The sequence below is a fragment of the Bombina bombina genome, chromosome 4, assembly GCF_027579735.1.
Source record: "Bombina bombina isolate aBomBom1 chromosome 4, aBomBom1.pri, whole genome shotgun sequence".
Lineage (NCBI taxonomy): Eukaryota > Metazoa > Chordata > Amphibia > Anura > Bombinatoridae > Bombina > Bombina bombina.
Genome location: NC_069502.1, coordinates 876,586,943 through 876,612,057, shown reverse-complemented (window position 1 = coordinate 876,612,057; position 25,115 = coordinate 876,586,943). Strand labels below are relative to the sequence as shown.

At 37.8% G+C, this 25,115-nt stretch overlaps 1 protein-coding gene across 1 annotated transcript in view; it reads right to left on the bottom strand.

The window, feature by feature from the left end:
* LOC128657398 (zinc finger protein OZF-like) overlaps window positions 1-25,115 on the bottom strand; it is a 225,090-nt gene that overhangs the window by 158,721 nt on the left and 41,254 nt on the right. Inside the window, exons 3-4 of the mRNA XM_053711735.1 lie at window positions 24,183-24,320; window positions 2,069-2,173 (exon numbers count right to left, since the gene is read on the bottom strand). Of these exons, the coding sequence (XP_053567710.1) occupies window positions 2,069-2,173; window positions 24,183-24,234 (157 nt within the window). The 5' untranslated portion in view covers window positions 24,235-24,320. The remainder of the gene's footprint in view (window positions 1-2,068; window positions 2,174-24,182; window positions 24,321-25,115) is intronic.

The window sequence follows — 25,115 nt, the reverse complement described above, 5'->3', positions numbered from 1 at the left end:
CAGAAGTGACAATACTGGAAATAAAGGAATATAGGTAAACCGGAAGTGACGTATGGCTGGAATGGGTTTAAATACCCAAAGTTGGGAACAATAGAGACATCCTTGAGAAAGCCATTGAAAATGGCGAAAAACGTGTCGGAGTTTGAAAGAGAAGTATTTTTTGAGACTGACTCATCTATTGGTCCTGGGAGAACTGGTCTAGCCATAATTGGTGTGCACAATAACAGCTAATATAGACAGTTTGGACTTGTGGTATATGGGGGGGTTTCATTATAGTTGTTTGTTAGCCCTTGTTTTTAAACAATTTTATTATTTTTACTTTTATGTTTTATTAAATACTTGTCACGGTCCCCACCGTTCCATGCAGACAGCCAGACGTGGTCGCCCCTTTGGGGGCAAGCGAGAAACATGAACCTGGGTCCTCTCTTATCCTAGGCTTGTTGTCTTGCCTCTACGCCACAGCTGCTTCTCTCTATTTGTGTGTGTATGTAAGCCTTTCATTACCTTTCCTTATCCTGCCTGCAGCACTGGGCTGGACTCTGGATATTGCTTTGCCTGGATCACCTGTGCTCATTTATAACCTGTCAGTCAGGCTTACCTGGGACTTCCTCCCAATTAGCAGCTCATTATCTGGCTATATAACCTGCCTTTTCCTGTGCTCGGGGTCAGTTCTTAGTTTCACGTTTCCGGTTTCTAGTTTAGGTGTCTTTGTTCCTGAATCTCCTAGACTGACCCTGGCTTGTGACCCCAGCTCTGTTCATAGTTTACCTGCACCTCTGGCTTCCTTTGATCTCTGCAATACCTTGAATACTTGGATTTACCCTTGTTTGTACAGCACACTCGGATCCTTGGATTTTGCACACAGCCCCTGTGCATTTATTCACAGCCCAGGTGGTTTTCTTACCTGATCACTTTGGGCTTTGATACCTGTAAGGGTGAGCACATATCTCTGCTACAGACTCCAATCCAGGTAAGACCTTTACAATACTTCTATCCCATATCTGGCTACGCTTCAACATATCACAGAATTGGCAGTGTATGAGCCTTCAAATAATACGCTACACTTGGAAAAGAGCATAATAATGCTTCATCAGATGCGAGTACAAGCTTGATGGGTTGTTGTTTTTTTAGATAAATACTTCTCACACAATATTGCACTATTATTTATTTTTTTCTTTGCTTTTTTTGTGGAGAAAAGTCACTAAGAAGACACTTTAAAGTACTTGATTTTGGATTATATATACTTTATTAATCACATTATTTTTCACTTATATTGCTTTTTGTGATTTTTTGTAATTTCACTATTTTTTTTGTATACATGCACACTTACCTGTAACTCACAAATGATATGTACACACTGACCTGTAACTCGCACCCCTCACACATTATACATGCACACTTACCTGTAACTTACACTGCTCATGCACATCATATGTGCACAATTACCTGTAACTCACAACCCTCACACACATCATACGTACACACTGACCTGTAAATCCCACTCCTCCCACACATACATGCACACTGATCTGTAAACCCCACCCCTCCCACACATTATATATGCACACTGACCTGTAACTCACACCCCTCACACATCATATGTGCACACTGACCTGTAACTCACACCCCTCATACACATCATACGTACACACTGACCTGTAAATCCCACCCCTCACACACATACATGCACACTGATCTGTAAAATCCACCCCTCCCACACATTATATATGCACACTGACCTGTAACTCACACCCCTCACACATCATATGTGCACACTGACCTGTAACTCACACCCCTCATACACGCACACTTACCTGTAACTCACACCCCTCATACATGCACACTGACCTGTAACTCACACCCCTCACACACATCATACGTGCACACTTACCTGTAACTCACACCCCTCATACACGCACACTTACCTGTAAATCACACCCCTCATACATGCACACTTACCTGTAACTCGCACCCCTCACACACATCAAACGTGAACACTCACCTGTAACTCACACACACCATATGTGCACACTCACCTGTAACTCACATCTCACACATGCACACTCACCTGAGCTGATACTGTCACTGGTTTCCTCATCTGGGTCTCCCACCTGACACGTCAAACACAGATCTTCTGTTATCTCATCTTTCACTACATCAGAGTAATCTTTATCTGTACAAATAAAGCAGATTCAGGTTTTATATCCCATGATCAAGTTTTTATAACTTTACCATAAAACAGTTTGTGTATATCCCAGACAGACAACAGCAGCAAATACACACTGGTGCTTTCCCTCTGTGCTTTTACATTTTTAGCCTAAAGGAATAGGAAAGTCAATATTAAACTTGCATGATTCAGATAGAGCATGTCATTTTAAGACACTTTTAAATTCACTTCTACTTTCAAATGTGTTTCGTTCTCTTAGTATCGCTTGTTGAAAAAGAATATGCACATATTCTACACTAGTGGGAGCTTGCAGTTGATTGGTGCTTGCACACATTTGTCTCTTGTGATTGGCTGACTAGATGAGTTTATCTAGCTGCCAGTAGTGCAATGATGTTCCTTCAGCAAATTTGATAAAATAAGTAAATTGAAAAGTTGTATAACACTGTATGTCCTACCCAAAACATGAAAGAACATTTTGAAGTTTCGAATCCCTTTAAATGGACAGTAAACACTACATAATTACAAGATTTTATGCAGTCTTGCAATAAATGAACATACTAGGTGAGGCTGATTTTTATTGGAATACATTGACACAGCGTTTGCTGCAATTGTTTTGTTTTTTTATCAGCAGCAAGTCTGGAGTTGTTAGTGGAGTAGGCAAGGCTAGTCACTTTCATTAGGTTATGTCCCCTTAAAGTGGCAATAGCAAACCCTATTTATATTACAATTTCAAAGTGTTTACTGTCCCTTTAAAACCTTTCCTGGGCTAGACTGAGCATTGGGCATACCAGGTATTTGCCTTAGTTCTGCTAATCTATCAGGTCTTGTTGTGTGCTTTATACTGTATATATTACTGGCAGGTAGGCTGTACACTGGGTGCTAATATCTTCTGACATGCTGTGTCTTAGAGAAGTAGGCAGGACCTGACTGGGGGCTGGCTGTCTTAGCTCCACCCACCTATCAATCAGGCCTCATAGCTTTAAAGTGATGGTAAATCCGAGTGTTTAAAAAAATGCTAGGATTTACCATAACTAGAAATAAACTGGACTTTAAGTCATCACTTTGTAAAACAGGGTGCTAATCTCACCCATTCCGTCTATTGTGAATACAGCAGTCGAGACAAGTGTGTGTGTGTGTGTGTGTGTGTGTGTGTATGTGTATGTGTGTATATATATATATATATATATATATATATATATATATATATACACATACATATATATATATATATATATATACATATACGTGATATTTAAAACATCTAGTGTCCTCATATAGTGATTTCTTAGGAATATCTATCAAGCAAGTGATATTTTTAGATTATGAATCGATTTATTATTTGAGTTTTAGATTTTATTAATTATATATCTGAGCATGTGTACTGTATTTATTGCATATTTGTATTTAGTATTAAATTTGCCTTATTTGCCTGTTTTCAGAAATTTATGAATTAGAATAGTTTGAAAATTATTAAATTCATATTGATTGAAAAATATAATAAATTGCTTTACTATATTGTGATTACATTGAACATAGGTCTACAGGTGTGATTTTGATTCTCTATGCATTTTTCCAAATCACTACTTGATTGTTAAAATAACTTTGTTATTGCCTATTTTAGGATTTTTCAGTTTATAGAAATGAACCAAAATTGTTTTGTTCATTCAATCCATATGGTTGGACACTATTTAATAGGAATATCCATCTGATTTCAGTTTGGAGTAAAGATTTTTCTAAGTTTCCTCCTCTAATCCCTAAGGATATTTTTTGTAATCCAAAGTATTTTAGCTCACATTGTCTGAATACAAAGTAATAACTAAGTCTCTACAATTAGTAACAAACAACAACAACATATTTAAATATAGCTCTTGAGTGCTATAGATGTACTCTTTCAGTAGGTATTTTCATAGCCACTAATAATAACCTGTAAACTGTCCAGAAAAATCTTTACTAAAATACTGGACACTTAAAGGGACAGTACACTTTAAAATAGTTTTTCCCTTAATGTATTTTATGTTAAAATATTTTTAATGGAATTTTCATAACATATATGCCAAAATAAATAAGGCTTTACAGAAAAGACAACAAAAGAAAAAGTACAAAAAATATAAGGCCCCCGGATGGGGGAAGGTTGACATTACAACATCATTCTAATACAACAGTTGCTGCCCGTGTATATAAAGATAAAATAAGAAATTTAAAAAAAATCAAAGAAAAGAAAAATAGAACAAACCCATCATCAACACATATCCTTTATATAACAGTCTCTTGCCTTTAATTTTATGAAAACTCTTAATAATTGCTTCACATTGACCAATTGATTACTCCCACTTGGTCCCATTGTAATTAATTATCCCTGAGTACCATTTGGTTCCCAACGCTATAAACTAGTACGTTTACTCTATATGTGCTAGGTGGTAAGTGTGTTATTCATGATCCAATAGAACCAGATTTTCTCAAATGACTCCCTAGTATTCATGATCCATGAAGCGGATTCATACATTCTAAACGTGTTTATCTTATTCCTTATTTCCATCCATGATGGAACCCCCGTTTTCCAATGGTAAGCTATAGCTGTCCTAGTGATTGTACACATTATTCTAATGAAAGTGTTAATATGTTTGTTATATTTTTCGTCGCCTATGTGTAATAAAGCCTGTGATATGTTGAGTTCTATCTCCTCATCTAGTATCGTGCTAAGTAGTATTGAGAGGGAATGCCAGATCTGTTTGACCCCCTCACACTCCCACCACATATGCTTAAAAGGTACCTACATTCCCACATCCCCTGTAACATAGGCTTGATTTCCTTAATGTATTTTAAATGACTTGTTATACCAGCTGCAGAGTATAAAATGCATGAGAAATTGCATTTTCCGGTTTATATGAAATAGCTGGTTTTGTGCTTATAAATTACAACATGTTGGGGCGGAGCAAGCGGGCATCCAAAATGGCCACAACACGCTAGCTCCGTGAGCGGATCAGCCAGGAAACAGCCAAAGACTGTTATCGCATGGTTCTTTGGTCAGGCTGAGACCATGGCGAAGGGACTAGAAGCACACTATTTGCAGTGGACATTTTAAGCTCTGAGTGGGGTGTGCCGTGCGATTCCACTGGCAACTGTTGGGGAAATCGGAGAGGTAGACGAGATGCAGTAGTGGTGCCGGGGGAGTGGAGAGCAGACAGAGAGCCTGGGAGCACTGTGAGTACAAATGCGATTGAGATTGGCGAGAGAGCAAGACGATAGAGCAGAGCCATCCAATCGCGGCAGACTAAAGAAGCTGTGTGGGGAGGTGCGGAGGAGCCCAGTGGAAATACTCTGGAGAACCAAGAGTAAAGCGTTCCGGAAGGACCCTGCTGCATTAGAGACAGACACCAGCACTCAGGCAAGAGGAGAGTAAGCTGGGCGGCAGATTAAAAAGAATACTTAGAATATCCGAAGGGAAGAAAGGGGATACCCCCGCTGTAAAAAGGTAACATTGACTTTTCTATTTTTTCTGTTTAAGGCGGGAGGATAAGCTGCGTAATTTTTGAAAAGCAAATAGTCCTGAAAGGGCATAAAAAGCGCTTATTAATTCAAGCCCAAGGAAAACTCAAGGAGGACATATGTAAACGGGTAATTCCCTTGCGCAATTTATTAAAGTCTTCAGAACTATAACCCCCCGAGGTTACACTAAAAAGTTATATTAAGTGTTTCAGTGAGCAAAAACCATCAGAAAATAGTAAGAATTACTGAATCTGATCACTAAGGGGCATACTATACACCAAGGAGCGCATTTGAATTGTCATAAAACATCTAAAATAATTGGATGCAATAACCCACTGAAGCCAACGTGATATCTTCACTGAAACCTGTGAGATCCCAATATTATTATTGCAATTAAGAGCAGAAATGTCTCAGCATAGGATAAAAAAGTCTGAAAAACCTAATAAGTCCAAACCAATAGGGCATAGCCCAGTCAACACATTTTTTAGAACCTCAGAAGTTAATAAAGCAGCAAGCGTGACACCTCACTCAGATGAAGAAACTAATATAGACCCCCCCCCCTGATAAAACCAAAAAGGGCCTATTAAATACCTCGATAGACCAGGGCACGGAAGCACCGGTTACACTACAAGCAATAGGAAAACTAATAGAACAAGTCAAAGTGTGTATTAAAGCAGAGTGTACTGAACTAAAAAAGGATTATAAGGAACTTGGCTCTAGGGTCACAATCCTTGAACAAGAGAGAGGATTTACAGAATAACATCACGGAAATAACAGCCACCATGTCAAACCAACAACAGCAAATTAGTGACCTAGAAAATAAGGTGGATGAGCTCGAAAAACGTCGCAATAACTTCAGAGGTATCCCAGAAACAGTACAAGGGGCAACAATACCAGATTATTTATACGTCTTATTTAAAGAAATGGCAAAAAATAATAATAACACCCCATTACCAAATATATCCCTAGAGAGAGCACATTGGGCCTTAAAGTGAAAGTAAATCCTAGTGTTTTACAAACGCTAGGATTTACTATTGAAACAAATAAAGGGCACTTTCATTCATGAAGTATAATATACTTTATGTAGAAAGCTCATTGATTTGATTCAAGAGATCACCGCTCTTAGCTCCTACAGCATAACACGGCTAAAAAAAAATTTTTGGCTAAGAGGTGACGTTTTAACCTCTTAGCCAATAGCTGTGCGGTAAATCTGACTCCCATGGGCGCCAAGCCGGATTTACCGCAGGGCTATTTGCTAAGAGGTGAAAACGTCACCTCTTAGCCAAAAACATTTTTAGCCGTGGGCTGCTGTAGGAGCAAAGAACTGTGACCCATTGAAACAAATAAAGGAGCTTTCTACGTGAAGTATCTTATACTTCATGAATGAAAGTCCCCTTTATTTGTTTCAATAGTAAATCCTAGTGTTTTTAAAATTCTAGGATTTACTTTCACCTTAAGGCCAAGGCCACTGGAAAATCAGCCACCGAGGCATATTATAGTATGCCTATAAACGAAGACGATATTTAACCTGGCAAGATTATATCAGGCCCTACAATTCGAATTGGCAAGAATACAGATCTTTTAGGACTTGTCAGCCAAAACTTTGCAACAACGGCAAGATTTTGCGACATTAACAGCCCCCTTGAGGAATTTGAAGATTCCATACAGATGGGGATTACCAACATCAATAATAGTACTGAGAAATGGCAAACTGAGTGTAAATCTGTGGAAGATACTGCAAACTTTTGCGAGTTATTAAATATACCTCCAAGTGACGCTCTGGTACAACAAGCAGAGAAAGATCACACGGATGAGATCACACGGATGACAACCAAATCACAAAAAATACCATGGTCAGGGGTGTTGGATAAAAATGCCAAACCCTAACTAGATGAACAAACTGGAGACCCAAAAAACAAATAAAAGGTGAAAACACTAGGGTATTGCCCTCCTTATCTTATCATTAGTCTGGCCTGAAAAGGGAATCATTAGATAATCTTTACAACTCTGGAGATTAGAGGCAATTGCCTAATTGCTGTAAAAGCACATAGTTCAGGCTAAATAATTCTTATTTTGACTTATTGTCTGCATGTTTACTGTTTGCACTTTATTAATTATTATTGATACAGCACTAAGAATGGAAATATCAAGAAAGACACAAGTACCTAACTGTTAGAAAGGGAACAGGGATAAACCACCTGATCTGGAAGCAATAACCAGGCATACTAAGTTTAATAAATTTAAGAAACGCTTATAGGTTTTTTTCTTTTAGAAGAACGTTTATAGTGGTCTACACGACACATAATAGCCCAAGTGGGGCAGCTTAGTTATAGGGGACACAGTTTAGAAGCGGAACTAGGCTAAATAAGCACTATCACATAAAAAAAACGGACACTTAGCGGTATATAGTCTAGGTAGATAGATTAAAGTTTCCCAAACCTCAAATGCCTATAAAGAAGGAACAACAATTTCCCTACTAATGTTGTTAGAATTCACAACCTTAGAAAGAAATTTAAACGAAGTCCGTAAAACAGCTTTATCCTGATGGAAAATCAGAAAAGGAGACTCACAAGAGAAAGCAGACAATTCAGAAACTCTTCTAGCTGAAAAGATAGCCAAAAGGAACAATACTTTCCAAGAAAATAGTGTAATATCCAAAGAATGCATAGGATCCTGCAAAGCCTTTAAAACCAAATTAAGACTCCAAGGAGGAGAAATTGATTTAATATCAGGCTTGATACGAACCAAAGCCTGAACAAAAAACAGTGAATATAGAGACAGAAATCGTTCCAGCTGGTGCAATAAAAGACTTTTATTTGTGCAAACAGGGATAAAGAAGCGACGTTTCAGGCCCACACTTGCCATTTTCTCAAGCTTAACCAAACATTAGTGAACAAACATTTAAATAGCCCTAATGGCGCCAAATATTGTGATTGAAAAGTGATACAATGCTGCCCTCTAGTGGAAAACCATCATTTAACATACAAATATGTATCAAAGTGCACATTAATGGCCTCCATCCTGCCACCTAGTGGATCAACATCATATTATTAAACAGTTATATCTCTCATATCATATGTGAAAAAATTCTTATTCTATATTAAAAATTGATCAACATTACAAAATTGCATATTAATAAAAAATATAATAAAATACATTGAGAATTTCATTAATGCTTTTAGTAACCACAATATATTGAATTAAAAAATATATAAAGTGTATCCTAGATGTATCAATCATATTTGATATAGTTATTTCAATCAGTTAACTTCATCTTTATTTTGATTTTCAATTCATCACTATATGGATGCACTCATATAATTGGTCAATATTGGCTATTCAACATAGTGTATCTATTTAAATTTATAGAGACATTTAATCTCATACTGATTAGTATTTACATTAGAATGCACATTCATTTATATAGTTATAATATTACAAAAAAAGTCCTATACTTATTTAATTTTATTAAATTTTATTGGATTCTATTTAAAATGGATTTTATTCAGTCACCAAAAGGCAGTCCAATTACATTCTCTATTTAAACCTCTGGGCCATAAAGTACCTAATTCATTGATCCAGAACGTTTCTCTCCTAGTTAATATATTCTCCTTATCACCCCCTCTTCTAGGTGTATTAACTCTTTCAATGATTTGGAAACGTAATTGACTTATTCTATGGCCCGCCTTTATGAAGTGTCCAGCCACTGGAGCATCCTTTTTACCACAACGAATATTTGACTTGTGCTCAGAAATTCTTTCTCGTGCTTCCCTGGTCGATTGACCAATATACATCAAGGAACACGGAAATTTAATTGCATAAATAATATATTCTGACCTACAAGTCAAATATTCATTTATGGAGTACTTTCTCAAGTCAACTCCTTAGGGTTGATAGGATCGTGTCAGATCCTACCATTAACCCCTTAATGACCACAGCACTTTTCCATTTTCTGTCCGTTTGGGACCAAGGCTATTTTTACATTTCTGCGGTGTTTGTGTTTAGCTGTAATTTTCCTCATACTCATTTACTGTACCCACGCATATTATATACCGTTTTTCTCGCCATTAAATGGGCTTTCTAAAGATACCATTATTTTCATCATATCTTATAATTTACTATAAAAAAAATTATAAAATATGAGGAAAAAATGGAAAAAAACGCAGTTTTTCGAAATTTGACCCCCAAAATCTGTTACACATCTACAACCACTAAAAAACACCCATGCTAAATAGTTTCTATATTTTGTCCTGAGTTTAGAAATACCCAATGTTTACATGTTCTTTGCTTTTTTTGCAAGTTATAGGGCAATAAATACAAGTAGCACTTTGCTATTTCCAAACCACTTTTTTTCAAAATTAGCGCTAGTTACATTGGGACACTGATATCTGTCTGGAATCCCTGAATATCCCTTGACATGTATATATATTTTTTTAGAAGACATCCCAAAGTATTGATCTAGGCCCATTTTGGTATATTTCATGCCACCATTTCACTACAAAATGCGATCAAATAAAAAAAAATGTTCACTTTTTCACAAATGTTTTCACAAACTTTAGGTTTCTCATTGAAATTATTTACAAACAACTTGTGCAATTATGGCATACATGATTGTAAATGTTTCTCTGGGATCCCCTTTGTTCAAAAAAAGCAGACATATATGGCTTTGGCATCGCTTTTTGGTATTTAGAAGGCCGCTAAATGCCGCTGCGCACCACACGTGTATTATGCCCAGCAGTGAAGGGGTTAATTAGGGAGCATGTAGGGAGCTTGTAGTTTTAATTTTAGCTTTAGTGTAGTGTAGTAGACAACCCAAAGTATTGATCTAGGCCCTTTTCGGTATATTTCATGCTACCATTTCACCGCCAAATGCGAACAAATAAAAATAAAACGTAAAATTTTCCCAATTTTAGGTTTCTCACTAAAATTATTTACAAACAGCTTGTGCAATTATGGCATAAATGGTTGTAAAAGCTTCTCTGGGATCCCCTTTGTTCAGAAATAGCAGACATATATGGCTTTGGCTTTGCTTTTTGGTAATTAGAAGGCAGCTAAATGCCGCTGCGCACCATACGTGTATAATGCCCAGCAGTGAAGGGGTTAATTAGGGAGCTTTTAGGGAGCTTGCAGGGTTAATTTTAGCTTTAGTGTAGGTATCAACCTCCCACATGACACATCACACCCCCAGATCCCTCCCAAACAGCTCTCTTCCCTCCCCCACCCCACAATTGTCCCCTGCCATCTTAAGTACTGGCAGTAAGTCTGCCAGTACTAAAATAAGAGTTTTTTTGGTTTTTTTTTTTTTTTAAAATAATAATTATGTTCTGTAGTATCCTCCCTTAGCCCCCAACCTCCCTGATCCCCCCCCCCAAACAGCTCTCTAACCCCCCTCTCTCTGCCTTATTGCGCCATATTGGGTACTGGCAGCTGTCTGCCAGTGCCCAGTTTAAAATCAAATATGTTTTTTTTTAGTTTTTTTTAGAAAAATACTATTTTCTGTAGTGTAGCTGCCCTCCCTCAACCCCCAACCCCCCAACCCCTGCCAGATCGCTAAACAGTTTTTAGAAGCCCACCCTCACTCCCACCGAGTACCATCATTGTTCCATAGTGTAGGGCTCCCACCCGCCCGCGCGCGCGCGCCCGCTCCCGTGCACGCGCGCGCACCCGCTCCAGTTCACGCGCGCGCACCCGCGCGCATGCCCGCACTCGATCCCGCCCCCCTTCCCACCGATGGCCGCCCACCCGCCTCCCTTGGTAAGCTCCCACCCACCAACGACCATGGCCATCAATGGCCGATGCAGAGAGGGCCACAGGGTGGCTCTCTCTGCATCGGACGGCTAAAAAATGTTATAGCAGGATGCCTCAATATCGAGGCATCACTGCTATAACATGAAAGCAGTTGGAAGTGATCAGGATCGCTTCCACTGCTTTCAAAGACCAACGACGTACGGGGTACGTCCTTGGTCATTAACTGCATTTTTTTGCAGGACGTACCCCATACGTCGTTGGTCGTTAAGGGGTTAAGGAGGTTCGCCTAAAGAAAATGTCAGATAAATTTATCTCAAGAGGTTATCCAAAGGCATTGATTGAAGATATAAAACAAGATTTGAGCTTAAATAGTAACAGATCCAAAACAGTAGGGAAAGCAAAGAACATGAATTGTTCTAAAAATTTAGAGAGGATTAAATTTATATCTCAGTATAATACAAGAAGTCACCAAATTAATAAAATCATTCGTAAATATTGGTACATTCTATCTAAGTGTCACCCAGGTATAGGGGCCTTTTCAATACCACCTATGTTAGCCTATAAGCGTGGCCCTAATACTAAAGATAAATTGGTGAAAGCAGACATTGGGGCAAAGAAAAAACAAATTCAGGGTACAATAACTGGTCAAAAACGGAAAGGATGTTTCCCGTGTCTATCTTGCATTAATTGCAACTCTATGATTAAGGGTGATACCTTTTGTCACCCATATACAGGCAGAAAGTACTCCATAAATGAATATTTGACTTGTAGGTCAGAATATATTATTTATGCAATTAAATGTCCGTGTTCCTTGATGTATATTGGTCAATCGACCAGGGAAGCACGAGAAAGAATTTCTGAGCACAAGTCAAATATTCGTTGTGGTAAAAAGGATGCTCCAGTGGCTGGACACTTCATAAAGGCGGGCCATAGAATAAGTCAATTACGTTTCCAAATCATTGAAAGAGTTAATACACCTAGAAGAGGGGGTGATAAGGAGAATATATTAACTAGGAGAGAAACGTTCTGGATCAATGAATTAGGTACTTTATGGCCCAGAGGTTTAAATAGAGAATGTAATTGGACTGCCTTTTGGTGACTGAATAAAATCCATTTTAAATAGAATCCAATAAAATTTAATAAAATTAAATAAGTATAGGACTTTTTTTGTAATATTATAACTATATAAATGAATGTGCATTCTAATGTAAATACTAATCAGTATGAGATTAAATGTCTCTATAAATTTAAATAGATACACTATGTTGAATAGCCAATATTGACCAATTATATGAGTGCATCCATATAGTGATGAATTGAAAATCAAAATAAAGATGAAGTTAACTGATTAAAATAACTATATCAAATATGATTGATACATCTAGGATACACTTTATATATTTTTTAATTCAATATATTGTGGTTACTAAAAGCATTAATGAAATTCTCAATGTATTTTATTATATTTTTTATTAATATGCAATTTTGTAATGTTGATCAATTTTTAATATAGAATAAGAATTTTTTCACATATGATATGAGAGATATAACTGTTTAATAATATGATGTTGATCCACTAGGTGGCAGGATGGAGGCCATTAATGTGCACTTATTTGTATGTTAAATGATGGTTTTCCACTAGAGGGCAGCATTGTATCACTTTTCAATCACAATATTTGGCGCCATTAGGGCTATTTAAATGTTTGTTCACTAATGTTTGGTTAAGCTTGAGAAAAGGCCAAGTGTGGGCCTGAAACGTCGCTTCTTTATCCCTGTTTGCACAAATAAAAAAGTCTTTTATTGCACCAGCTGGAACGATTTCTGTCTCTATATATCAATACTGGGTTTGGTAAACCTGTTCCTGGCTGTGCAGTGAGTGCTGTGTTTCATGATACATTGTTGCAAAAAAAACAGTGAATGTCAGGAAGATTAGCAATCTTTCTTATGAAATAAAACAGAAAGAGAGATTTGTCCCTTCAAAGTACTTGCAGACAAATCTTTATCCAAACCATCCTAAAGAAACTGTAAAATTCTAGGAATTCTAAAAGAATGCCAAGACAATTTATGAGAAGAACACCATAAAATATAGGTTTTCCAAACCTGATAATACATGTTCCTTAAAACATACTTATAAGCCTGCAACATAGTGATAAAAACCTGAGTCAGAGAAACCTCTATGACTAAACACTAATCAATTTCCATACCTTCAAATTAGTAATTTGAAATACCGATGGAAAAAAAGCCCCTAAAACAAGAGGGCTAGCCAAAGAGAAAGCGGCCACGGATAGCAACTGGACATCCGAACAAGATCCACATACCAATCCTGAGAGGCCATGCTGATGCTATCTGAAACACATAAGATTTACAATATGATCTTAGAGATCACCTTTGGAAGAAAAAAACAGAGGTGAAAAGATGTAGTCAGGTTGCAAAACCAAGACACTGCTAATGCATCCACAATTTCTGCCTGAGGATCCCTGGACCTTAAAAAGGTACCTGGGAAATTGAGAGAACACATCTGTATAGAGATACCACTCTCCCAGATGTAAAGACTGATGGCTGAGATAATCCACCTCCCAAATGTCTAAACCTGAGATATAAATCATAGAAATTAGACAGGAGATGAAATCCACCTAAGAACGTATTCAAGATACTTCTTAATTGCTAAGGAACTGAGAGTCCCTATTTGATGATTGACATATGCCACAGTTGTGATAGTCTGTCTAAAAGCAAAATGAAAAGTTCTCTCCTAAAAGAAGCCAAGCCTGAGCTTTGAAAATAGCACGGAGTTCAAAAATATCTTTTGGAAACCTCGCCTCTTGAAGTTTCCAAACCCCTTGTGCTGTCAGAGACCCACAGACAGCTCCCCAATCTGTAAGACTTGCATTCATTAAAAATACAGCCCAGGAATGACGAAGAAAAGGAGGCCCCTTGAATAAAATGATGATAGTCTAATCACCAAATCAGAGAGAGTTGAGTGTTGGGATTTAAGAATATCAACTGTGATATCTGAAAACAATCCCTGCACCATTGATTCAGTATGCAAAGCAAAAGAGGTCTTAGATGAAAAACGAGCAAAGGGAACCACGCCCGATGCTGCAGTTATGAGACCTAAAACTTCCATGCACATAGCCACTGAAAGGAATCTTCTAGACTGTAAGTTAGACAGGCTAACACCAATTACAATTGACATTTGTCCAAAAAAGACAAAGTCATGAACACTGAATCCATCTAGAAACCCAAAAAAGAGGAGACCCTTGTCAGATGAATCATGAAACTCTTAGGTAAATTAAATCCTCTAAGCATGTCTTGAAGAAACAAAACTAGTTGATTCATGAGGGATTCCAATAAAAGAAAAAAGGATTATGCTAATACAAAGATACCATCCAAATAAGGAAAAACCACAATACCCTACTGTCTTATTACAGAAAGAAGGGCACCCAGAACCTTTGTAAAGATTCATAAAGCCGTCGCTAAACCAAATGGAAAAGCGACAAATTGGTAAAGCTTATCTAAAAAGAGAATCTCAAACCACAAGTGGTCTGAATGAAATAAAATATGAGGATAAACATCCTGTAAAATGGAGAGGACATGAAATGACCTTGCCGAACAAAAAAGGCATAATAGTCCTTATAAATCGCCAACTTGAAAGTTGAGACTCTAACAAAACAATATAAGTCTTCAGATCCAAAATTGGACTGAATAAACCTTCCTTCTTTGGGACAAAGAATAGATTTAAATAGCAACCCAATTCCTGTTCCTGCTAAAGAACTGGTAAAATCACTCCTGAAAAAAAAATTCATAGAAGAAAGAAAAGAATCTTCCCTTTGAAGGTCTCATTCTAAATATCTATTCAAACCCTAAGAATAATATAGATTTTGGACAGAATTCATCCAAAAACAATTTAATCTGCCCCCCACCAGAAGGACTGGTTTGAGAACCGCACCTTCATGCAGTCTAATAACTAGTAATTATATAGGGTTTTTTCTTTCAGAAAGATACAAAAAACATAATTTATACTTACCTGATAAATTTATTTCTCTTGTAGTGTATCCAGTCCACGGATCATCCATTACTTATGGGATATTCTCCTTCCCAACAGGAAGTTGCAAGAGATCACCCATAGCAGAGTTGCTATATAGCCCCTCCCCTAACTGCCATATCCAGTCATTCGACCGAAAACATGCAGAGAAAGGAAAAACCATAGGGTGCAGTGGTGACTGTAGTTTAAATGAAAAAATTACCTGCCTTAAAATGACAGGGCGGGCCGTGGACTGGATACACTACAAGAGAAATAAATTTATCAGGTAAGTATAAATTATGTTTTCTCTTGTTAAGTGTATCCAGTCCACGGATCATCCATTACTTATGGGATACCAATACCAAAGCTAAAGTACACGGATGATGGGAGGGACAAGGCAGGTACTTAAACAGAAGTTACCGCTGCCTATAAAAACCCTTTCTCCCAAAAATAGCCTCCGAAAAAGCAAAGAATCAAATTTGTTAAATTTGAAAAAGTATAAAATGCAGACCAAGACTCCGTCTTGTAAATCTGTTCAACAGAAGCCTCATTTTTAAAAAAGTGAAAACCATAGCTCTAGTAGAATGAGCTGTAATCCCTTCAGGAGGCTGCTGTCCAGCAATCTCCTAAGCTAAATGAATTGTGCTTTTTGTAAAACCAAAAGACAGAGAGGTTGCTGAAGTCTTTGACCACTCCTCTGACCAGAATAGACAACAAACAGGGTGAATGTTTGATGAAGATCTGTAGTAGCTTGTAAGTAAAACTTTAAAGGACGAACCACGTCCAAATTGTGTAATAGACGTTCCTTCTTTGAAGAAGGATAAGGGTACAAGAATGGAACAACAATTTCTTGAGTGATATTCTTGTTAGATACCACCTTAGGTAAAAACCCAGGTTGGTACACAGGACCACCTTATCCGTACGGAGGACCAGATAAGGAGAATTACATTGTAACGCAGATAACTGAGACTCTACGAGCCGAGGAATAGCTACCAAAAAGGAACTTTCCAAGATAAAAGTTTGATATCTATGGAATGAAAAAGGTTCAAACGGAACTCCTTGAAGAACCCTAAGAACCAGGTTTAAGCTCCATGGCGGAGCAACAGTTTTAAACACAGGCTTGGTTCTAACCAAAACCTGACCAATGCCTGAACATCTAGAATACCTGCCAGACGCTTGTGCAAAAGAATAGACAGAGTAGAAATCTGTCCTTTTAAGGAACTAGCTGACAACCCTTTTCTCAAAATCATCGTGGAGAAAAGATAATATCCTTGGAATCCCGAATTTACTCCATGAGTAACCCTTGGATTCATAACAATAAGATATTTACACCATATCTATGTTAATTTTCCTAGAGACAGGATTTCATGCCTGTATTAAGGTATCAATGACTGACTCTGAGAAGTCATGCTTTGATAACATCAAGCGTTCAGTCTCCAGGCAGTCCATCTCAGATTAGTTATATTTAGATGGTTGAAAAGACCCTGAGGTAAAGGGTCCTGTCTCAGAAACAGAGACTGTGGTGGAAAGGATGACATGTCCACCAGATCTGTATACCAGGTCCTGCGTGGCCACGCAGGCGCTGCCAAAAACACCAAAGCACTCTCCTGCTTGATCTTGTGTAAACACCTCCAGAGGGAATCTCACTCCTCCAGATGAAAAGTCTGACGACTTAGAAAATCCGCCTCCCAGTTCTCAACACCTGGGATATGGATAGCTGACAGACAAGAGAGAGTCTCTGTCCAGAGAATTATTTTAAGACTGCTAACATCGCTAGGAAACTATGTTCCCCCTTGATGGATGATGTAAGCCACAGTCGTGATATTGTCCGACTGAAAAATGATGTACCTCAGAGTTGCTAACTGAGGCCAAGTCTGAAGAGCATGGAATACCGCTCCCAGTTCCAGAATATACCTTAGCAGGAGGGTCTCCTCCTGAGTCCACTATCCCTGAGCCTTCAGGGAGTTCCAGACTGTATCCCAACCTAAAAGGCTGGCATCTGTTGTAACAATTGTCCCTGTGTAATCCCCGTTCCTCTGACTGAGTCTGCATAGTTGCAGCGGTCTGAAATGAAGGCGTGCAAACGGTACTAATGTCCCTTGCCACTACCATTAAGCCAATTACATTCATATACTGAGCCACCAAAGGGCGCGGATGGATGAAGAACACAACAGAAATTTAGAAACTTTGACAACCTTGACTCCGTCAGGTAAATTTTCATTTCTACAAAATCTATCAGAATCCCTAGGAGGGAAACCCTTGAGATTGGGGATAGAGAACTCTTCCTGTTCACTTTTCCACCCCTGCGATCTCAGAAATGCCAGTACTACGTCCGTATGAGACTTGGCAACTTGGATGTTTGACGCCTGTATCAGGATGTCGTCTAAATAAGGGGCCACTTCTATGCCCCGCGGCCTAAGAACCGCCAAAGCGACCCCAGAACCTCTATAAAGATTCTTGGGGCTGTAGTTAACCCTAAAGGAAAGAACTACAAAACTGGTAATGCCTGTTTAAAAAGGCAACCTGAAAAACCGATGGTAATCTTTCTGCATCGTAATGTGAGGATAAGCATCCTTCAAATCCATTGTAGCCCTCTAGTGACTCTCCTGGATCATAGTTAAGATGGTACGAATAGTTTCCAACTTAAATGATGGAATTCTGAGGAATTTGTTTAAGATCTTTAAATCGAAAATAGATTTGAAGGTTCCCTCTCCTTGGGAACCACAAACAGATTTGAGTAAAAACTCTATCCCTGTTCCTCCCCTGGAACAGGATGGGTCTCGTACACAGTGTAAGAATGCCTCTTTCTTTATCTGGTTTGCAGATAACTGTGAAAGGTGAAATCTCCCCTTCTTTGGGGGAAGTTTTGAAATCCAGAAGATATCTCTGGGATATCATTTCCAATGCCCAGGGATCCTGGGCCTCTCTCTCACGTCCACGCCTGGGCGAAAGATGAAAGTCTGCCCCCTACAGGGTCCGTTACCGGATAGGGAGCCGTTCTACCTGCTGTCTTAGAGGTAGCAGCAGGCTCCTTGGCCTGCTTATCTTTGTTCCAGGTCTGGTTATCACCAGACCGTCCTGGAGTTTCGAAAATTAGACTTTTTTGTTCCTGAGGAAGGGCATTACCTTTTCCTCCAGTGATATTAGTAATAATCTCCTTCAAACCAGGCCCGAATAGGGTCTGTCCCTTGAAAGGGAGTTAAGTAGCTTATTTATTAAAGTCACGACAGCTGACCATAATATAAGCCCTAGCGCTGTGCCCGCCAGCATAGTAAAAACAGAATTCTTAGCCGTTAGTTTAGTCAATAGAAAACAAGGCATCAGAAAAAAAAAAAAAAAGGAATTGGCTAGCTTAAGTGCTCTAAGCTTGTCAAGTATTCATTCAATGGAGTCGCTACCTGTAAAGCCTCAACCAGAGACTCAAACCAGAACGCCGCAGCAGCAGTGACAAAAGCAATGCATGCAAGGGGCTACAGAATAAAACCTTGTTGAATAAACATTTTCTAAAAAAGCACAACTGTCCTCGACAGGGCTAGTGATACGCTTAGCTAGAGTAGAAACTCTTCTCTCCACCTTAGGGACCGTCTGCCATAAGTTCCCGTGTGGTGGCATCTGTTAGAAACAGTTTTCTAAAAATAGGAGGGGAAGAGAACGGCACACCTGGTCTATCCCATTCCTTATTAATAATTTCTGTAAACCTCTTTAGGTATTGAAAGAAACATCAGTACACACCGGCACTGTATAGTATCTATTCAGTCTACACAATTTCTAGCACTGTAATTGTAAACCAGTCATTCAGAGCTGCTAAAACCTCCCTGAGCAACAAGTGAAGGATCTTAAGCATAAATTTTAAATATAGAAATATCGGAATCAGGTTAAATCATCTCCCCTGAATCACAAATATGACCCACTGCATATAGTGAGGCAGTAACAGACATGGTTCTTGACGCATCTGTATGCTCTGTATCTATCCCCAGAGCTATCTCGCTTTCCTTTAATTTCAGGTAGTCTGACTAATACCGCTTCCAGAGTATTATTCATAACCTTCGCCATGTCTTGTAAAGTAAACGCTATAAGCGCCCTTGATGTACTAGGCGCCATTTGAGCGTGAATCCCTGGAGCGGGAGTTGAAGAGTCTGACACGTGGGGAGAGTTAGACGGCATAACTTCCCCCTCGACAGAAACCTCTGATAAAATAAACGCTATGGGCGCCCTTGAACCACTTGGCGCCATTTGAGCGTGAGTCCCTAAAGCGGGAGTCAAAGGGTCTGACACGTGGGGAGATTTAGTCGGCATAACTTCCCCCTTGACAGAATCCTCTGGTGATAATGTTATTAAAGACAAAAAAATTATCTTTATTGTTTGTTTAACATGAAATCAGTACATCTGGTACACATTCTAAAATGGGGTTCCACCATGGCTTTTAAACATAATGAACACAGAGCTTCCTCTATGTCAGACATGTTAGAACAGACTAATAATGAGACTAGTAAGCTTGGAAAACACTTTAAATCAAGTTAACAAGCAAATATAAAAAACGTTACTGTGTCTTTAAGAGAAACAAATTTTGTCAGCATTTGAAAAACATTGTAAAAAGGCAGTAAATCAAACGAAATTTTTACAGTATATGTAATAGGTTCACAGAGCATTGCACCCACTTGCAAATGGATGATTAACCCCTTAATGCAAAAAACAGATAAAAAAAAAAAAAAAAAAAGACATAGACGTTTTTTAACAGGTACAACAAAACTGCCACAGCTGAGCTGTGGATTACCTTCCCTATAAACGATTTTGGAAGTCTTTTTAGCCCTTTAGAGATGTCCTGTAGTATTCAAAGGACTGCTGAGGGAATCTGGATGATTCATTTTGTAAATTTAACTGTGCCAAAAAAGCTCTAAATTAGATCCCTCCCACTCATATAACAACAGTGGGAAACCTCAGTTAACTGTTGCTATGCAGAAATTAAGCCAGCCATGTGGAAAAATTATGCCCCAATAAACCTTATCACCAATGTACGATTAAACATGCCAGCAAACATTTTTTTTAAACAACCTTCTTTTAAAGAGTATGTATCTCTATTAATAAGCCTGTCTTGCTTTCCCTGCATTAAGGCTTAAATTAGATTATTTCAGTATCAGCAGCATTTTCATAGTCAATTCCATTCCATAGAAAATTACTTTACTGCACATACATTAATAAGCCTGCTAACAGTCGCTTTCACTGCATTAAGGCTTTACTTATATTAATTTGATAACAGCAACATTTTCTTAGTCAATACCATTCCTTAGAAAATAGTTTTACTGCACATACATTAATAAGCCTGCTAACAGTCGCTTTCACTGCATTAAGGCTTTACTTACATTAACTTGGTAATAGCAGCATTTTCTTAGTCAATTCCATTCCTTAGAAAAATATTTTACTGCACATACCTCATTTGCAGGAAAACCCGCACGCTGTCCCCCATCTGAAGTTTACCTCACTCCTCAGAATGTGTGAGAAAACAGCCAGTGGATCTTAGTTACTTCTGCTAAGATCATAGAAAACGCAGGCAGATTCTTCTTCCAAATACTGCCTGAGAGAAAAACAGCACACTCCGGTGCCATTTAAAAATAACAAACTTTTGATTGAAGAAATAAATTAAGTATAAAACACCACTCCTCTCGCGGACCTCCTTCTATGTTGAGACTTGCAAGAGAATGACTGGGTATGGCAGTTAGGGGAGGGGCTATATAGCAACTCTGCTATGGGTGATCTCTTGCAACTTCCTGTTGGGAAGGAGAATATCCCATAAGTAATGGATGATCCGTGGACTGGATACACTTAACAAGAGAAAATGCTTTTTCAGTGCTTACACTCAGAGTTAACCAAATTAGCAGCTGATAAAAACAGTTGCTATTATTACCCAAATAAATGGTACACAATAAATTGACCTCAAAAGGCCAAAGGGCTGTATTAACACTGCCAGGATATGACTCTATGACCCTTGGATCTAGAACAAGCGTTTGTAGTCAGGACATTCACCAACTGATCTACATCACCGGACTAAAAGTAGGACAGAAAAAAAAAAACTCGAAACCTCCAGAAATAGTGGAGATAATCGAAATCAAACAAATTATTATCCTAACAAGATAGAGATGATAAAATATATTTGAAATCATAATAATATAGTAAACATAATTAAATGAATACATCTAAAGTAAATAAACAGAGTTATATACTTGAGAATCTGAAACTGCTTATGCTAACTGTTCAACAAAGGTTGAGAGAACAGTAATGATAACAGATAAAGCTGAGCTAAAAAATATAAAAACAGTATGTCAATATGCTCTACTAAGGTTATATTCAAATTCTAAAGAATCCTGAAAATAAGTACCAATTTCCATAGAAATAGTAGTACAGTCCCAAGAGGGAATCAGGATAACCATTCTCTAGAATATAATACAGATAGTATATTGAATAGGAAAAGTCCTCAAGAGCAAAAATCTTAAAATCCAGATTTGAAAAGGATTAATAACATAGTTAATAAGAGTACTAGACTCATAAAATCTATAAATAGAAACATGTCCTTAACAAAGAACAAACAATGTTCAAATGAAAAATAAGGAGAACTTTTAACAAACTGTCTGATACAGGATCCTTTGAGGCAAAGAAAACCATCAGTAGAATAAACTTAAGTACAGTATGCAGTCGGTCAGAAAAAAAATTAATTAAATCTTAACAATTTTGAAAAGACCTTGTAAGTTTACTTAAAGGCATAATAGCAGTCATAACCTTTTTTGATATAAGCAACAACATGTGATGTTTGCAGATGAAATCAAATACATGAACTGAATATGTAAAACAGTAAATGTCATTGTACATGTAGAAACATTGCTAGCATAAAACATGATAAATAAATGCCACATAATTGAGCTGAAGAAATAACAACAGCTTAATAATGAAAAGAACACACTTAGCTTTGTAGAATTGTGTTCCAGGGCATCATAGTAACATCAGAGTCAGGATCAGAATGAAACATCTCACACAATGTAACAGAAAAAGAAAAATAACATTAGGCAAAACATTCAATTTCCACAATGTAACAGTCTCAATAGAGAAAAACAAAAGATAGTAGTTAGTTTTTTGTTAAAGGGACAGTCTACACCAGAATATTTATTGTTTTAAAAGATAGATAATCCCTTTATTACCCATTCCCTAGTTTTGCATAACCAACACAGTTATATAAATACACTTTTTACCTCTGTGATTATCTTGTATCTAAGCCTCCGCAAACTGCCACATTATTTCAGTTCTTTTGACAGACTTGCATTTTAGCCAATCGGTGCTGGCTCATAGGAACTCCACGTGCGTGAGCATAGTGTTATCTATATGAAACACATGAACTAACACCCTCTAGTGGTGAAAAACTGTCAAATTGCCCTGAGCTAAGAGGCGGCCTTCAAGGACTTAGAAATTAGCATATGAACCTCCTAGATTTAGCTTTCAACTAAGAATTCCAAGAGAACAAAGCAAAATTGGTGATAGAAGTAAATTGGAAAATTGTTTAAAATGACATGCCCTATCTGAATAATGAAAGTTTGTTTTGGACTAGACTGTCCCTTAAAAAAACAAAAAATAAAATAAAAAAGCAGGCATAATAGCTTTCAAAATTCATGAAAACAGCGAGCAATAGAGGGAGAGGTGTAAAATAACTAAAATTTGGCGCCAAGAATGACCCATTACGCAGAAAGTTAAAAAATGTTGGCACAAAACTAACACCAGGAAATGACACAACTCGCGTCATAATAAACGCGATTTCGCTCCAAAACAACTAGCGTCAAAGACGCAAAAAATTACGAAATTTGAGGCTAAAAAAATTTGACACAATAAAAACAACATTTTGCGCCCTCGCGAGCCTAGATTTGCCAGCAAAATAATGAGTCAAATTAGCTTCCCAAACATGATTCCTATACTGAAACTGTTTAGACTATAAAGGGAAATACACATAGACCTGACTCATGGGAAATATAAGTAAAATACATATATTTAAAGCGTTATATTAATACATAAAGCGCCAAACCATAGCTGAGAGTGTTTTAAATAATGATACATATTTACCATCCACATATAGCCAAACCAGTACTGAAAACTATCAGCAGAGTTAATAGTATATAAGAGTATATCGTCGATCTGAAAAGGGAGGTAGAAGATGAATCCCTACGACCCATAACAGAAAACCCTTGAAAAGACTTACCGTGAGAGAAACCATAAAATAAATAGGCAATACGCTCTTCACATCCCTCTGACAAACACTGTACTCTGAGAGGAATTGGGCTTCAGAATGCTTAGAAGCGCTTATCATAGAAGAAATCATAACAAACAAGCAAACTTACTTCACCACCTCTATAGGAGGCAAAGTTTATAAAACTGAGTTGTGGGAGGTGTATTTAAAGGCATTTGAGGTTAGGGAAATTTTGCCCCCTCCAGGTAGGAATGTATATCCCATACGTCACTAGCTCATGGACTCTTGCCAATTACGTGAAAGAAATCATTGTTGTGTTTAGTGGCAGCCAAGGAGTATAACATGACTGCTCATTTATGAAAAATATTTATGGTGGCTTAGGGTATATTCTGACGTTTGTGTGACCCCCACATACTAAGTGTGCCAAGTCACATACAGTATATGAAGTATGTTCTGAGGGACAGCTGTCAGCCCTAACTGTAAATATTATCCCATTCTAATGAGAAAACCAGATGACATGAATGTGACGTCCTGCTTACCTCTGTGTGCATAAGGAAGGTCTGAGGTTTGGTTCTTGGTCTTATCAGACATTATCTTGTTCAGCAAGAGAATTTGTCAGATATCCTTATAATGTTTTTCCTTTACTGGCACATGCAGTGACTTGTATTGTACGTGATCTTCACAGTAACAGGGGGGGGGAGAGAGAGAGAGAGAGAGAGAGAGAGAAAGGGGGAGAGAGTCTCATTTAAAGTTCATTGTCATAGGGGAAATACTGTAAATTATGGATGCTCAGCAATTGTATTTGAGCATCATAAACAGACCATGAATCACTATATTTGTTATTTTCTGTGTGTGTAGAACCAATGGCTGTGGCAGCAAGAGGGTCTCCAGATATTTCAGGAATTAAAGTAGGTGAAGAAGATAATAAGATTGCTCTTTTTGCAGATTACATTATTCTGGCATTAACAAAAACCATTGATATCCCTACCCATCGTATATAAAACATTCTTAAAAAATGTGGGGTTATTTCGGGGTATAAAATAAATAGCAGCAAATGTGAAGCACTGGTGGTCAACTTACCTAATCACTTCTAGAGATCTATTTTGGCTTTACATGGGTTAAAAAAGCTCTTTGCTACTTAGGCATAAATATTTATCAGAATCTAGCTGATCTTTTTAAACTGAACCATATTCCGTTGATGTCAGTTGTGAAAAGATCTGTATAGGTGGGAAAATTCTATATTTCCTCTCTGGGTAGAGTTGTGGTTTCAAAAATGTCTATTCCTAGATTACTTTATATTTTTTTGAGCACTGCCAATTCCGGTGAGAGTGGAGGAACTTTGCAAACTACAGAGGAGTTATACAATCTTTTATTTGAAATAATAAAAAACCTAGAGTTAATAGGATGACAATGTTAAAGGGACAGGAAACCCCAAAATGTCATTTCATGATTGGAATAGAACATACAAGTTT